The sequence below is a fragment of the Pelobates fuscus genome, chromosome 11, assembly GCF_036172605.1.
Source record: "Pelobates fuscus isolate aPelFus1 chromosome 11, aPelFus1.pri, whole genome shotgun sequence".
Classification (NCBI taxonomy): domain Eukaryota; kingdom Metazoa; phylum Chordata; class Amphibia; order Anura; family Pelobatidae; genus Pelobates; species Pelobates fuscus.
In genome coordinates, this window is record NC_086327.1 from 99,244,860 (window position 1) to 99,261,445 (window position 16,586).

General features: G+C 38.3%; 1 protein-coding gene across 1 annotated transcript in view; it reads right to left on the reverse strand.

Annotated features, from left to right (window-relative positions):
• The window catches only part of LOC134576925 (mucin-3B-like), a 108,178-nt gene that overhangs the window by 23,761 nt on the left and 67,831 nt on the right, over window positions 1-16,586 (reverse strand). Inside the window, exons 11-13 of the mRNA XM_063435593.1 lie at window positions 6,640-13,901; window positions 4,659-4,780; window positions 533-600 (exon numbers count right to left, since the gene is read on the reverse strand). Coding sequence (XP_063291663.1) covers window positions 533-600; window positions 4,659-4,780; window positions 6,640-13,901 — 7,452 coding nt within the window. The remainder of the gene's footprint in view (window positions 1-532; window positions 601-4,658; window positions 4,781-6,639; window positions 13,902-16,586) is intronic.

Genomic DNA, 16,586 nt, shown 5'->3' on the forward strand with positions numbered 1-16,586 from the left:
ACACTATAGGCACCAGAAACACTAAAGTTTATTATAGTGGTTCTGGGCCACAAATACCATCTCTGCAGCCTTAGCATTGTAAACATTGCGTAATATGAGAAAGGGTAATGTCTAAACCATCTGCCTAACGCCACAAATAGTGGCAGTCACTAGTAGGGCTTCCTGGCTTCGTTACTGGAAAAATTGCAGGACAGAAATTCATTGTATCCACACTCAGCATGGAGAGGCTGAAGGCTCTACTTACAGATGCATTGAGTTAATACATCTCAATAAGGAGAGTAGGTAGGGTAACATTTTAGCTTTAGGGATCCATGTTTGTATTCATAACTCTATGGTGTTCTTAAAAAAAAAAAAAATAATTAAACTTATACTAAGTGTAATTGTGTTCTAAGAAAGGTATAGTGTAATGTTCAGCTATTCCCCAATTCATTATTATTAATAAATGTCATTGGGGTTATATGCTGGTGCCAAAAATGGATGTTGATCTAAGATATATAGCAAATATGAAAGTCGATTAATCTCATATAGATACCTGAATCCATGGATTATAATCCGTACAAAGTACAGTGGTGCTGCGTCTCTGTATTTATTGGTAAAAGTCTAAAAAAGAAGAAAATATAAAATCTATATTAATTAACCAGTTTATTATTGGTTACATAATCAGCCACTTCAGATTGGTGGATGATTTGTGCAGGGTAACCAATACATAAATAACAAATTATAGTTACTAAAATGTTATTACTAAAAACACTTTTTGAAAATTCATATCTGCCCCCTAGTGGCAGTGATATATAAGGCAAAAGCAGTAAGCAGTATATATTAAAAACCAACAACAAAAATTACTATAGAGATAACATTAAGAAATGTTTCTGGGGGGCGGGGCCAAGTCAGCAAGCTGAGAAGTCGCAGAAAAGCTGGGCTCCCGCTGTACTTGCCAATTTCTTGTTAAAAACTCACTAAGTTGAAGCCTAAAGAATCCGGGATAAGCCACCAACAACAGAGGTGACCCGGTAGCAAACCTGAAACCCTTATTGAGTGCTCGACGAATCAGACGCCCAGAATTGAAAGCCGCGGCCTGCGGGGCATGGGGACGGGGAGAGGTGTCCCCTCTCCTCGCCCAGACACTGGAGGCACGGCCCAACAGATGCCCTGCTCCCCCCCAGGACCGGTGGGGGTTATCCCGGTCCAAGCAAAGAAGCAACCTAACCACGACTGCGCCAGCTGAGACGCATGGCGAACAGCGGAACGACATGAAGCGAGACAACATGGCCGCCGCCATGTGCACCTGGCCTGCAAGGAATGCGGAGCTTGAAGCTAAACTGGACGAGCTGTTCGCCAGGTTCTGGCATCCAGGGAGCAACTGGCAGACACAAACGTACCTGCAAAGCAGCTGACACTCACCCGCACAGAGCCGGCACCACCGCGAGCTCCAGTGACACACAAGGTGAGCCACAGCCAGCAGATACGTGGAGTCTACGGGCTGAAGCAACAGCAACTGCCAACAGCAGTGGCAAACCACAAAACCCACCCGGCGAACTCTACTCAACGTCCAACGTCCAACGCACCCACAGACGATGCTGAGGAGACAGTACACCATCACAGACAGGAATGGGAGGCGGCTGAAGCTACCTGCATGGGCCGCGCCAAAACCCATATTCCGACTAGGAGCAGAGGCAAGGGCTTATTCGGACACACTCCTGTGCAAAACCCGGGCAATACGCTCGACGCACCTCACCGCACAGGGAGACCAAGCCGTTACCAGGCCCGTGTACACTTCTTACAATCTGGGGGTTCACCTGGAGGTAACCCTCCCATGCCACCCATACACCCGGGGAGGCAGCCGAGCTCCGGCGGATCCTTGGGCCCACAACCCTGTTGATGGGGTCAATGGACATGTGGCAAGAGCCCCTGCTAATGCCTCGGGCCGAAGACACACAACACCTGGACGACGGCCAACCAGGAAGTACGGGGGGAGAGCTGCAAAGCGGGGAGCAAGGCGCCTGGCGGGCCCGGACAGACACAACGATATGGTCACCACGATGGGCCAGGAAACAGTCAACCTCCCAAAACATACTAGTGGCATCGGGTGAAGCGCCCCTGCAACCCACATCTAGGCTTCCAGCCTAGACACCACGCAGGACTTCGGACACCCTCACATTCATGTAACTATATATTTGCCTAGTGCTACAAACGCCACCTCCCATGTAACTTAACTTAACCATATACTGCTAGCGGCAATACACAGCGGCAGCTCTATAAGCTTGCTTTCCCTTTATGTTAGTAAAAGGTACTGGGCCGCCTGAGCCAAAAAGTTAGCCTAACCTGTCAGCGTATACCTATCTTGTATCATGCAGGCGCAGGGTACCCACTAGCTCCATCATATATATGCTGCCTACTACCATAGCATGCATCCTTTAGACACAGTAGCACTAAATATACAAACCATAATCTAACGAGACAGTAAGCTAGTGGTTAGATTGAATACACCACAAAAATATACTACACGTTTGCCCTACAAACATTAATAGTGCTAAACATAATCCTGCTGAGCTTGATTGATTTGTTTAACTTGATGCTGTTTGGTAATCACATGTTAATATCAGCTGGCACCGCTCAACCTATATGCTCGAAGGGATTTAGCTACCAAATGTGTAACTTATTTGATGTTGTTGCTACCCAGCCATAGAGTAAACCAGGTTAGGCTTGAGACTTAATTATTTAGCCTGTTTAACCATAGCCATAACTGCTTAGCAATTTTGGAGCCTAGGGTCGTTTGCCTATAGTTCCTGTTTACACTGAGAGGCCATATGATTAAAGTATGTGATACTCAAGTGTGTCTCCAGCCAACTCTTACAATTGTGACCTAGGGCGGTTTACCTAGCTTGATGAGACCACCTGTAGAAAATGGTGATAATCAAATATATGCATCTCATGGAGCAAAGTGTTTCTTTAACTTGTGAGAAGCTTACTGTCTACCCATGTGTTACCAAATGTCTGACTATAATAATTTAGCATGTTGCCAACCGGATCTTATGATCGATCCCTAGCTTGTATTTTCAAACTAAAGTTTAACAACAAAAATTTAAAAATGAGGCATCGCAATTCTGGAAATGTAACTTACCGTATATACTCGAGTATAAGCCGACCCGAATATAAGCCGAGGCCCCTAATTTTACCCCAAAAAACTGGGAAAATATATTGACTTGAGTATAAGACTAGGGTGGAAAATGCAGCAGCTACTGGTAAATCTCTAAATAAAATTAGATCCTAAAAAAATTATATTAATTGAATATTTATTTACAGTGTGTGTATACAATGAATGCAGTGTGTGTGTGTGTGTGTGTGTGTATGAATGCAGTGTGTATATGAATGCTGTGTGTGTATGCAGTGTGTGTATGAATGCAGTGTGTATATAATGAATGGATTGCAGTGCGTGTATATGAGTGCAGTGTGTGTATATGAGTGCAGTGTGTGTATGATTGCAGTGTGTGTGTAATGAATGCAGTGCAGTGTGTGTATGAGTGCAGTGTGTATGCAGTGTGTATATAATGAATGCAGTGCAGTGTGTGTATATGAGTGCAGTGTGTATATATGAGTGCAGTGTGTATGTATGAATGCAGTGTGTATGAATGCAGTGTGTATATAATGAATGGAGTGCAGTGTGTATATGAGTGCAGTGTGTGTGTATGAGTGCAGTGTGTATGCAGTGTGTATATAATGAATGCAGTGCAGTGTGTGTATGAGTGCAGTGTGAATGCAGTGTGTGTATGTGTGTATGTATGAATGCAGTGTGTATGCAGTGTGTGTATGAATGCAGTGTGTATGCAGTGTGTATATATAAGGAATGCAGTGCAGTGTGTGTATGAGTGCAGTGTGAATGCAGTGTGTGTATGTGTGTATGTATGAATGCAGTGTGTATGCAGTGTGTGTATGAATGCAGTGTGTGTGAGTGCAGTGTGTGTGTGTGTGAGTGCAGAGCATTGGTGGGGGTGGGCATTTTATTAATTATTATTATTTAATTATTATTGTAATATATATATTTTTTTAATGTTGTTATTATTTTTTTTATTTTTTTATTATTATTTTTTTAATTTATTTTTTCGTCCCCCCTCCCTGCTTGTTAGCTGGCCAGGGAGGGGGGCTCTCACTCCCTGGTGGTCCAGTGGATGGGCTGTAGGAGGGGGGCTGTCAGGAAGCTGTAACTTACCTGCACCGCAGCTCCTGTCAGCTCCCTTCTCTCTCCTCCGTCCGTGCAGCTCCCAGGTCAGCTTCCTCTGCAACTCTCGCTCGCAGGTAAGTTACAGCTTCCTGACAGCCCCCGGTACTTGTCTGTATTATGGCAATGAAAATTGCCATAATACAGACAACTGACTCGAGTATAAGACGAGTGAGTGTTTTTCAGCACAAAAAATGTGCTGAAAAACTCGTCTTATACTCGAGTATATACGGTAATCTTGCCGATTGATGTATCAACCCTATACTGTAAATCACTCGTACATTTCCCCCAATTTCTCTTCTGTACCCCATCTTATATGCCTTTAATAAAAGAAAGATTGACAAAAAAAAAAGAAATGTTTCTGGTACTGATGAAAAAAAAAAAACACCACTAGAAATATATAAATAAACATTTCAACGGTAGTTCTGTAATATCATCTTACCTCATTTATGGTAATTGAAAGACTAATGTATTCTGCCGAAGATGCGTTTTGGAGTGCGTTAGTGAAAATTGTATTTATTGAAATTAATACATTCACAAACTTTTGTGGAACCCTGTTGGTATCTGTATAAGAATAAATAGTAAATTTGTTATTTAGTATATTTCGAACAGGAATTTAAAATAGTGCAATTCAAGTTTAAAAATCTTTGTCTTCAAAGCAATTAAACCCTTAATGAAAGTAATTTGTCAACTTAAGATAACACTCTTTTTGATTGATAACATTACAACCAACATATCACAATTTTGTTTCCCACTTGGAAAGTTTATTAAAGTAATACTTAAGGCATCCAGACCATTTCATTTCATTGAAGTGGTCTGGGTGTAGTGCCTGTGTATGTTTAAACCCGCAATGTAAAAGATTGCAGTTTCTGAGAAACAGACAGCCACTGGAGGTGCTTCCTGCTCCCTAAAAGAGTTTTACTCCATGAAATGCCATTGGACGACCTCATGCTTTGGATGATATTGCCCAACATCCAGGTGATGTTACTATTACCAAGTTAGTGGTACTCATTTTATCTACTTTGGCAGGGTGAGGGCCTGGGTCAACAATGCTAGGATTTGAACCTGTGACCCCCAAGGGTTGAACAGATTCTACTGATGATGCAGTAGCTCACTGAGCTATCTCACCTTCAAAATCCCCAAAAGAAACATTGATTCCATAACTTTCTATGGGGAAGCTTTAATGCATGTGCAGCAAGTGTCACACATGTACATTATGTAAGACCAGCGCATTGACGTTGCAGGAGGAGGAGACACCAACTAGCACCAAGGAATGCATGGCACTGGAATTAAGGTAAGTAAATAAGGGTTTTTAACCCTTTAGATAGCCAACCAGGGGGGACCTATTAAATTTGGGAGAGGGTCACTACAAGGATAGGAGTTGCAATGCATGAGACCTAGCCAACATAAGAGAAAAAAAAGTGTTTTTAACCCTTTAATCATCAGACAGTTGGGGGGAGTACAGGTTTGTATTTCTAACGCTATAGTGTTTCTTTAACATATCACAACGTGTATGCTTCATTCAATTAATCTAGAAGGATGTGATACAGGGCAACCTAGTGGCCACTTTAAAAATGATAACATCACCTTAAACCAGGGGTGGTCAGGCTTTGGCAACATGCCACCTTTGTTTTTTGTAGCAACAACTACCATGCTGTCAGTACTGCATTAATGACCCTGATCTAAGTATACTTATATTAATTATCTATTTATTTATATTCAGTAGGAAAGTGTCATCAATAGTGTGCAGTAGTCTCTTACAGTAAATGACTGTATATATATATATATCTATATATATCTATATATATCTATATATATATATATATAGATATATATAGATATATATATACACACAACAGGCCCTAGTTTAAATTACATATTATTATTACCATTTATATAGCTCCAATATATTGCATAGCATATATGTCCTTACCCCAAACATTTTTTTTTATTCTTTATTTAAACACATAAAATGGTACAGAATAAACAGAAAGGTTACACAAAAACTTTTACAAAGAGTAATGAAAACATTTTTAAAATTTTGTACGCATTTTCAAAGAAAATTACAGGATCTGGACTGAGCTCCCAAAATAAGAAAAGATAAAGGTTGAGGAAAAAGGGAGAGTAGGAAAACAAAACAGAGAAGTTAAGGAAGGAAAGACGAGTCTCACCTATTTTGTTTTGAATTTATAGTAATTAATCCATGTCACATGGAAAGTTTTTATATCGTAAAATTGTACAGATTAAAGGCCCACTGACTGTATTTTGTGAAAACCCCAAATGTGCAAGACATAATTTAAAAATGAATCATTCATATTTTTTTTATGAATACAAATCTACTGAAACCTTTCCAAAGCATAATATTTAACAATAAATTAACACATTGCACAGTAGTCTGAAAAACTACAAAAATATTATCTTACCAATCACAGCATCGACTTTCTGGTTCCCAATCTCACAGGAGTCTCCACTTGCATAGGGAGGACAGACATTTGAAGCACTGGATGTGGATGGTTTCTGACTCTTAGTTGTTATGCTAGGGGATAAAGTAGTGGAGGACTCACTAGTTGTGTTTTTTGTAATGGGAGAACTTTCAGTTGCAGCAATAGTTGGATTTTCTGTTTGAGTTGACGTTTGGATCCCTGTAAGAGGTGAAGTCTCAGAAGTAGATAAACTAATTGTTGGTGTAATCGTGGAAGACTCAGTTGAAGTTAGGCTTGATGTTTGATTTATAGTTGATATTTCTGTTTCAGCTGAACTTGCAGTATTTGTAATAGATGAAGTTGGAATTTCAGTTGATCGAGATGGAACAGATGAAGTTTCAGTCAGAGAAGTTGGAGATTCTGCAGTAGTTGAGAGTTCTGTTATTGTCCCTGTAAAAGCTGAAGACTCAGAAGTAGATATAGCTATTGATGGTGTTACAGTTGAGATTTCAGCTGAGGTTAGACTTGATGTGTGCATTGATAGCTGTGTTTGAGCTGAGATTTCTGTATGTGTGATGGATGATGTTTCTGTTTGAGTTTTAGATGATGGAGGTATAACAGTTGAAGTCTCTGTCAGAGGAGAACTTTCAGTTGATGCGATAGTAGAAGTTTCAGTTTGACTTGAAGTTACTGTTGCTGTAAAAGTGGAAGATTCGGAAGAAAATATACTGATTGTTGGTGTTATAGTTGAAGTTTCAGTTGGGATTAAGCTTGATGTGTGTGTTTCTATTTCAGTTGAATTTGCTGTATGTGTTACAGATGAAGTCTCTGTTTGTGTTGCAGTTGATGGATATGAAATTGTTGTGGTTTCTGTTAAAATAGAATTTTCAGATGTTGGAATAGTTGAACTTTCTGTTTGAGTTGACGTTTGGATCCCTGTAAGAGGTGAAGTCTCAGAAGTAGATAAACGAATTGTTGGTGTAATAGTGGAAGACTCAGTTGAAATTAGGCTTGATGTTTGATTTATAGTTATTTCTGTTTCAACTGAACTTGCAGTATTTGTAATAGATGAATTTGCAGTTTCAGTTGATGGAGATGGAACAGATGAAGTTTCAGTCAGAGAAGTTGCAGATTCTGCAGTAGTTGAGAGTTCTGTCTTTGTCCCTGTAAAAGCTGAAGACTCGGAAGTAGATATAGCTATTGATGGTGTTACAGTTGAGATTTCAGCTGAGGTTAGACTTGATGTGTGCATTGATAGCTGTGTTTGAGCTGAGATTTCTGTATGTGTGATGGATGATGTTTCTGTTTGAGTTGTAGATGATGGAGGTATAACAGTTGAAGTCTCTGTCAGAGGAGAACTTTCGGTTGATGCGATAGTAGAAGTTTCAGTTTGACTTGAAGTTACTGTTGCTGTAAAAGGGGAAGATTCAGAAGAAAATATATTGATTGTTGGTGTTATAGTTGAAGTTTCAGTTGGGATTAAGCTTGATGTGTGTGTTTCTATTTCAGTTGAATTTGCTGTATGTGTTACAGATGAAGTCTCTGTTTGTGTTGCAGTTGATGGATATGAAATTGTTGTGGTTTCTGTTAAAATAGAACTTTCAGATGTTGGAATAATTGAACTTTCTGTTTGAGTTGACATTTTAATCCCTGTAAGTGGTAAAGTCTCATAAGTAGATAAACTAATTGTTGGTGTAATCGTGGAAGACTCAGTTGAAGTTAGGCTTGATGTTTGATTTATAGTTGATATTTCTGTTTCAACTGAACTTGCAGTATTTGTAATAGATGAAGTTGGAATTTCAGTTGATGGAGATGGAACAGATGAAGTTTCAGTCAGAGAAGTTGGAGATTCTGCAGTAGTTGAAAGTTGTGTTATTGTCCCTGTAAAAGCTGAAGACTCGGAAGTAGATATACCTATTGATGGTGTTACAGTTGAGATTTCAGCTGAGGTTAGACTTGATGTGTGCATTGATATCTGTGTTTGAGCTGAGATTTCTGTATGTGTGATAGATGATGTTTCTGTTTGAGTTGTAGATGATGGAGGTATAACTCTTGAAGTCTCTGTCAGAGGAGAACTTTCGGTTGATGCGATAGTAGAAGTTTCAGTTTGACTTGAAGTTACTGTTGCTGTAAAAGGGGAAGATTCAGAAGAAAATATATTGATTGTTGGTGTTATAGTTGAAGTTTCAGTTGGGATGAAGTTTGAGGTGTGTGTTTCTATTTCAGTTGAATTTGCTGTATGTGTTACAGATGAAGTCTCTGTTTGTGTTGCAGTTGATGCATATGAAATTGTTGTGGTTTCTGTTAAAATAGAACTTTCAGATGTTGGACTAATTGAAGTTTCTGTGTGAGTTGACGTTTTAATCCCTGTAAGAGGTGAAGTCTCATAAGTAGATAAACTAATTGTTGGTGTAATAGTGGAAGACTCAGTTGAAGTTAGGCTTGATGTTTGATTTATAGTTGATATTTCTGTTTCAGCTGAACTTACAGTATTTGTAATAGATGAAGTTGGAGTTTCAGTTGATGTTGATGGAACAGATGAAGTTTCAGTCAGAGAAGTTGGAGATTGTGCAGTAGTTGAAAGTGTTCTAATTGTCCCTGTAAAAGCTGAAGACTCTGAAGTAGATAAAGCATTTGATGGTGTTACAGTTGAGATTTCAGCTGAGGTTAGACTTGATGTGTGCATTGATAGCTGTGTTTGAGCTGAGATTTCTGTATGTGTGATGGATGATGTTTCTGTTTGAGTTGTAGTTGATGGAGGTATAACAGTTGAAGTCTCTGTCAGAGGAGAACTTTCGGTTGATGCAATAGTAGAAGTTTCAGTTTGACTTGAAGTTACTGTCGCTGTAAAAGTGGAAGATTCGGAAGAAAATATACTGATTGTTGGTGTTGTATTTGCAGTTTCAGTTGGGATTAAGCTTGATGTGTGTGTTTCTATTTCAGTTGAATTTGCTGTATGTGTTACAGATGAAGTCTCTGTTTGTATTGCAGTTGATGGATATGAAATTGTTGTGGTTTCTGTTAAAATAGAATTTTCAGATGTTGGAATAGTTGAACTTTCTGTTTGAGTTGACGTTTTAATCCCTGTAAGAGGTAAAGTCTCATAAGTAGATAAACTAATTGTTGGTGTAATCGTGGAAGACTCAGTTGAAGTTAGGCTTGATGTTTGATTTATAGTTGATATTTCTGTTTCAACTGAACTTACAGTATTTGTAATAGATGAAGTTGGAATTTCAGTTGATGGAGATGAAACAGATGAAGTTTCAGTCAGAGAAGTTGGAGATTCTGCAGTAGTTGAAAGTTGTGTTATTGTCCCTGTAATAGCTGAAGACTCGGAAGTAGATATAGCTATTGATGGTGTTACAGTTGAGATTTCAGCTGAGGTTAGACTTGATGTGTGCATTGATAGCTGTGTTTGAGCTGAGATTTCTGTATGTGTGATAGATGATGTTTCTGTTTGAGTTGTAGCTGATGGAGTTATAACAGTTGAAGTCTCTGTCAAAGGAGAACTTTCAGTTGATGCGATAGTAGATGTTTCAGTTTGACTTGAAGTTACTGTCGCTGTAAAAGTGGAAGATTCTGAAGAAAATTTACTGATTGTTGGTGTTATAGTTGAAGTTTCAGTTGGGATGAAGTTTGAGGTGTGTGTTTCTATTTCAGTTGAATTTGCTGTATGTGTTACAGATGAAGTCTCTGTTTGTGTTGCAGTTGATGCATATGAAATTGTTGTGGTTTCTGTTAAAATAGAACTTTCAGATGTTGGACTAATTGAAGTTTCTGTGTGAGTTGACGTTTTAATCCCTGTAAGAGGTGAAGTCTCATAAGTAGATAAACTAATTGTTGGTGTAATAGTGGAAGACTCAGTTGAAGTTAGGCTTGATGTTTGATTTATAGTTGATATTTCTGTTTCAGCTGAACTTACAGTATTTGTAATAGATGAAGTTGGAGTTTCAGTTGATGTTGATGGAACAGATGAAGTTTCAGTCAGAGAAGTTGCAGATTCTGCAGTAGTTGAAAGTGTTCTAATTGTCCCTGTAAAAGCTGAAGACTCTGAAGTAGATAAAGCATTTGATGGTGTTACAGTTGAGATTTCAGCTGAGGTTAGACTTGATGTGTGCATTGATAGCTGTGTTTGAGCTGAGATTTCTGTATGTGTGATGGATGATGTTTCTGTTTGAGTTGTAGTTGATGGAGGTATAACAGTTGAAGTCTCTGTCAGAGGAGAACTTTCGGTTGATGCAATAGTAGAAGTTTCAGTTTGACTTGAAGTTACTGTCGCTGTAAAAGTGGAAGATTCGGAAGAAAATATACTGATTGTTGGTGTTGTATTTGCAGTTTCAGTTGGGATTAAGCTTGATGTGTGTGTTTCTATTTCAGTTGAATTTGCTGTATGTGTTACAGATGAAGTCTCTGTTTGTATTGCAGTTGATGGATATGAAATTGTTGTGGTTTCTGTTAAAATAGAATTTTCAGATGTTGGAATAGTTGAACTTTCTGTTTGAGTTGACGTTTTAATCCCTGTAAGAGGTAAAGTCTCATAAGTAGATAAACTAATTGTTGGTGTAATCGTGGAAGACTCAGTTGAAGTTAGGCTTGATGTTTGATTTATAGTTGATATTTCTGTTTCAACTGAACTTACAGTATTTGTAATAGATGAAGTTGGAATTTCAGTTGATGGAGATGAAACAGATGAAGTTTCAGTCAGAGAAGTTGGAGATTCTGCAGTAGTTGAAAGTTGTGTTATTGTCCCTGTAATAGCTGAAGACTCGGAAGTAGATATAGCTATTGATGGTGTTACAGTTGAGATTTCAGCTGAGGTTAGACTTGATGTGTGCACTGATAGCTGTGTTTGAGCTGAGATTTCTGTATGTGTGATAGATGATGTTTCTGTTTGAGTTGTAGCTGATGGAGTTATAACAGTTGAAGTCTCTGTCAAAGGAGAACTTTCAGTTGATGCGATAGTAGATGTTTCAGTTTGACTTGAAGTTACTGTCGCTGTAAAAGTGGAAGATTCGGAAGAAAATTTACTGATTGTTGGTGTTATAGTTGAAGTTTCAGTTGGGATTAAGCTTGAAGTGTGTGTTTCTATTTCAGTTGAATTTGCTGTATGTGTTACAGATGAAGTCTCTGGTTGTGTTGCTGTTAATGCAGATGAAACTGTTGAGGTTTCCGTTAAAGGTGAACTTTCAGTTGCAGGAATAGTTGGATTTTCTGTTTGAGTTGACGTTTGGATCCCTGTAGGAGGTGAAGTCTCAGAAGTAGATAAACGAATTGTTGGTGTAATAGTGGAAGACTCAGTTGAAATTAGGCTTGATGTTTGATTTATAGTTATTTCTGTTTCAACTGAACTTGCAGTATTTGTAATAGATGAATTTGCAGTTTCAGTTGATGGAGATGGAACAGATGAAGTTTCAGTCAGAGAAGTTGCAGATTCTGCAGTAGTTGAGAGTTCTGTCTTTGTCCCTGTAAAAGCTGAAGACTCTGAAGTAGATAAAGCATTTGATGGTGTTACAGTTGAGATTTCAGCTGAGGTTAGACTTGATGTGTGCATTGATAGCTGTGTTTGAGCTGAGATTTCTGTATGTGTGATGGATGATGTTTCTGTTTGAGTTGTAGATGATGGAGGTATAACAGTTGAAGTCTCTGTCAGAGGAGAACTTTCGGTTGATGCAATAGTAGAAGTTTCAGTTTGACTTGAAGTTACTGTCGCTGTAAAAGTGGAAGATTCGGAAGAAAATATACTGATTGTTGGTGTTGTATTTGCAGTTTCAGTTGGGATTAAGCTTGATGTGTGTGTTTCTATTTCAGTTGAATTTGCTATATGTGTTACAGATGAAGTCTCTGTTTGTATTGGAGTTGATGGATATGAAATTGTTGTGGTTTCTGTTAAAATAGAATTTTCAGATGTTGGAATAGTTGAACTTTCTGTTTGAGTTGACGTTTTAATCCCTGTAAGAGGTAAAGTCTCATAAGTAGATAAACTAATTGTTGGTGTAATCGTGGAAGACTCAGTTGAAGTTAGGCTTGATGTTTGATTTATAGTTGATATTTCTGTTTCAACTGAACTTACAGTATTTGTAATAGATGAAGTTGGAATTTCAGTTGATGGAGATGAAACAGATGAAGTTTCAGTCAGAGAAGTTGGAGATTCTGCAGTAGTTGAAAGTTGTGTTATTGTCCCTGTAATAGCTGAAGACTCGGAAGTAGATATAGCTATTGATGGTGTTACAGTTGAGATTTCAGCTGAGGTTAGACTTGATGTGTGCATTGATAGCTGTGTTTGAGCTGAGATTTCTGTATGTGTGATGGATGATGCTTCTGTTTGAGTTGTAGATGATGGAGGTATAACAGTTGAAGTCTCTGTCAGAGGAGAACTTTCGGTTGATGTGATAGTAGAAGTTTCAGTTTGACTTGAAGTTACTGTTGCTGTAAAAGGGGAAGATTCGGAAGAAAATATATTGATTGTTGGTGTTATAGTTGAAGTTTCAGTTGGGATTAAGCTTGATGTGTGTGTTTCTATTTCAGTTGAATTTGCTGTATGCGTTACAGATGAAGTCTCTGTTTGTGTTGCTGTTAATGCAGATGAAACTGTTGAGGTTTCTGTTAAAGGAGAACGTTCAGTTGCAGGAATAGTTGAACTTTTTGTTTGAGTTGACGTTTTAATCCCTGTAAGAGGTGAAGTCTCAGAAGTAGATAAACTAATTGTTGGTGTAATAGTGGAAGACTCAGTTGAGGTTAGGCTTAATGTTTGATTTACAGTTGTAATTTCAGTTTCACCTGAGCTTACAGTATTAGTAATAGATGAAGTTGGAGTTTCAGATGATGGAGATGGAACATATGAAGTTTCAGTCAGAGTAGTTGGAGATTCTGCAGTAGTTGAAAGTGTTCTTATTGTCCCTGTAAAAGCTGAAGACTCTGATGGTATTACAGTTGAGATTTCGGCTGAGGTTGGACTTGGGGTATGTGTTATAGATTGAGTCCTTGTTTGAGTTTCAGTTGATGGAGATGGAACAGTTGAAGTCTCAGTTAGAGAAGTAGTAGCAAGTTCTGTTTGAGTTGAAGTTATGATTTCTATGAAAGGCGAAGTCTCAGAAAGAGATGACGTAATTGTGGATGCTATAGTTGAGGGCTCAGTTGGGTTTAAGCTTGTTGTGTCTGTAACATTTGATAGCTCTGTTTGAGCTGAATTTGATTCTGTTGTAGTTGCAAATGTTGTAGCATTGAAACTTTCACAGTTGGTTCCAAAATAGGAATCTGAGCATCTGCAACAATATATTTTATTTTTAGTTTTGGCATTTCAAATCAACATCAACAAGGTGTGCTTTTTAATGGCTTTTAGATGATTTTGAAATTGTATACGTTTGCTAGAAAATGCATAGAAAATATAAATATAAAATAATGTTTTTACATTTTTAATATCTGAAGCAAGTTGAATGTGTATGGATTAATCACATCAATTTGTGTAATTACTAAATGTAGTAAACTTTAAAATCCCACCGCACACTCTTCTTACATACATATGTTTATGGAAACAAAACAAAGGAAAGTCAAGGCAAGACAGCACTATATGTTAGTGAGGGAAAAAAAATATATGACTTATACGGATTAAAAGGCTGGAATATCCTTCCAGCTGAAGTGGTAGAGGTTAACACAGTAAAGGAGTTTAAGCATGCGTGGGATAGACATAAGGCTATCCTAACTATAAGATAAGGCCAGGGACTAATGAAAGTAAGTAGAAAACTGGGCAGACTAGATGGGCCGAATGGTTCTTATCTGCCATCACATTCTATGTTTCTATGTTTCTATGTTTCTAAAATCCAACAAATAAATAGGCATAAACTGGCTACCATAAAAATTGTTGTGAAGTTTACTATGGGGGTAATATTTAATGATAGTGTAGGGGTTATTGTTAAGTGTAATTTATTATGGTAGTGTTGGGGTTTAGGGGAGGACTTCACTGTAAGGACAGCACGTGGACATATGTATCCCAGTGCTGCTATAGATTAGTGGAAGTTATAGTGCCAAGTGGCAGCTTTTTCATTAAAATGGTAGGCGAAGTGTAGTTCTCACTAATCTCAAACAGACATATATGTCCACGTTCTGCCTGTGATTCGGGCTTCCCTACTGCACAGTGGTGATCTGTGCATTGTTACCCATCAGTTATGGATACTGTTTGCTAATTATATGCTCTCTTTTTTCTACAAAACATAGCACTTAACATGACAAAAAATATCAAGATTTCATCAAGTGGTACTTTCAACTGGACACGAGGAGGTCACGCTGGGTGACTGAAAGCTGGTTGACTAAATATTTATTTATTTTTTTGTTATTGGCTGCATTTCGAAAAAGAAATGCAACCTATGTTGTCTTTAATAGTGACAAACTATTCTATTCTATTTTGTAAACAACTTGGGCAGGGCTGGATTTCCTGGTGTACAGAGTGTGCTCTTGCCTACAGGCTAGTGCCTGTTAGAGGAACTGAAAGTGCTAGAAGTTTACTCTGCTTCGGCCTACTCTTCCCGCTGTGCCTTGTTATCTCTGAGGCTGTATGTATGAGGGAGCCTGATCTCTGCAAAGCTCCTCTCTGAGACTGAACACAGCAATCTCCAACCTCAATGAAGCATGGTAGTTACATATTCAAACACAATTCTACCCAGGTTCAGACTGGGCATCAGACACACTGGGCCAATACACACATAGACATACACAACATTCTTTTATCATATTTACATAAACAGGTTTGCTTGTGATGCAAATTTGGCGCTGACTTTGGGCCTGATGTTGATAAGTTAAATATTAAGTGCACAGCTGAGTCTCAATATAGATATGTGTACAGCAGCACTAAAGAACAGTCGCTTTACTTTAAATCAAATTACAGTCAGAACATTCTATAAGCATTTGTGGCTATATCTGCTGACACAGGGGCCCTTATGAACAAATATCCACCACAACACTTACAAGAGCCTAGTAATATTTTTACACACTTACAAAACTTAGATTGAAATAGTGTACTTGATAAAGGAGCATTCAGAATTATCTGTTCATGAATGTAACTTCCCTTATGCCAATGTATTAAAAAACAAACAAAAACGTTTTTTCTATGTTTGCAAAGTTTCGGTTTAGTATTTTCAGATATATATTTATTTATTATTTGTTATTTGTCACTTTGCGGCAGTCATAGTACTCATTATATTGCTATGTAAGATTGTGAAATGTCTACTCTTTTCCTACTGGAAGGCCCACAGTCGATGGAAGGGCTACCCAAAATGGCCAGTGAGGTTGCACACCTTTTCCAGGTGGTTAATGTGCTCCCAACCAATATCAGAATTAGAATCTTCTGGTATTGGTTGGACAGAACATTAACCACCAGGAAAACCTGGAAAAACTTGATATATAGATACATCACTAACAATACTAATATTCACATCACTATCACTTTTTAAGTTTAACTGCTAGCACGTGTATAGATGTTTAGTAATATAATTTTAATGCAATTTCCTTTCTCTACCACCAGTCCATCAATTCAAGACTTCTATGCCAAAACATGATGGACATGATGGACAAGAGACACTGGGAGCCCTCCTACAGGTAAATTTCCAAATGTCCCCTCCCACACAGAAACACCTCCACCACCAACGTGGTCTACCTCCCATACTCCTCCAATGTGTGGCCTTGGGTAAATGTTCCCAAGCAGGACTAGTTCTGTGGGAAGAGGGCAAGATGTAGGTGGGTCCGGTGTTAGCGTTACATTATAGGAAAACACATAAAGCAGAATGACTAAGCAATCCCAGCGCAGAACAGAAGGAATGCTCTAACTTCATAGCTCAATAGGATCTACATATGGTTAATCAGTGCTATATTCTTTGCCTAATTAGGCATTAGAGCTTAAAAAGAACCTGTCACTACAGTTTCACTTCAAGTATATTATTAATAGTTGTGTTCAATTG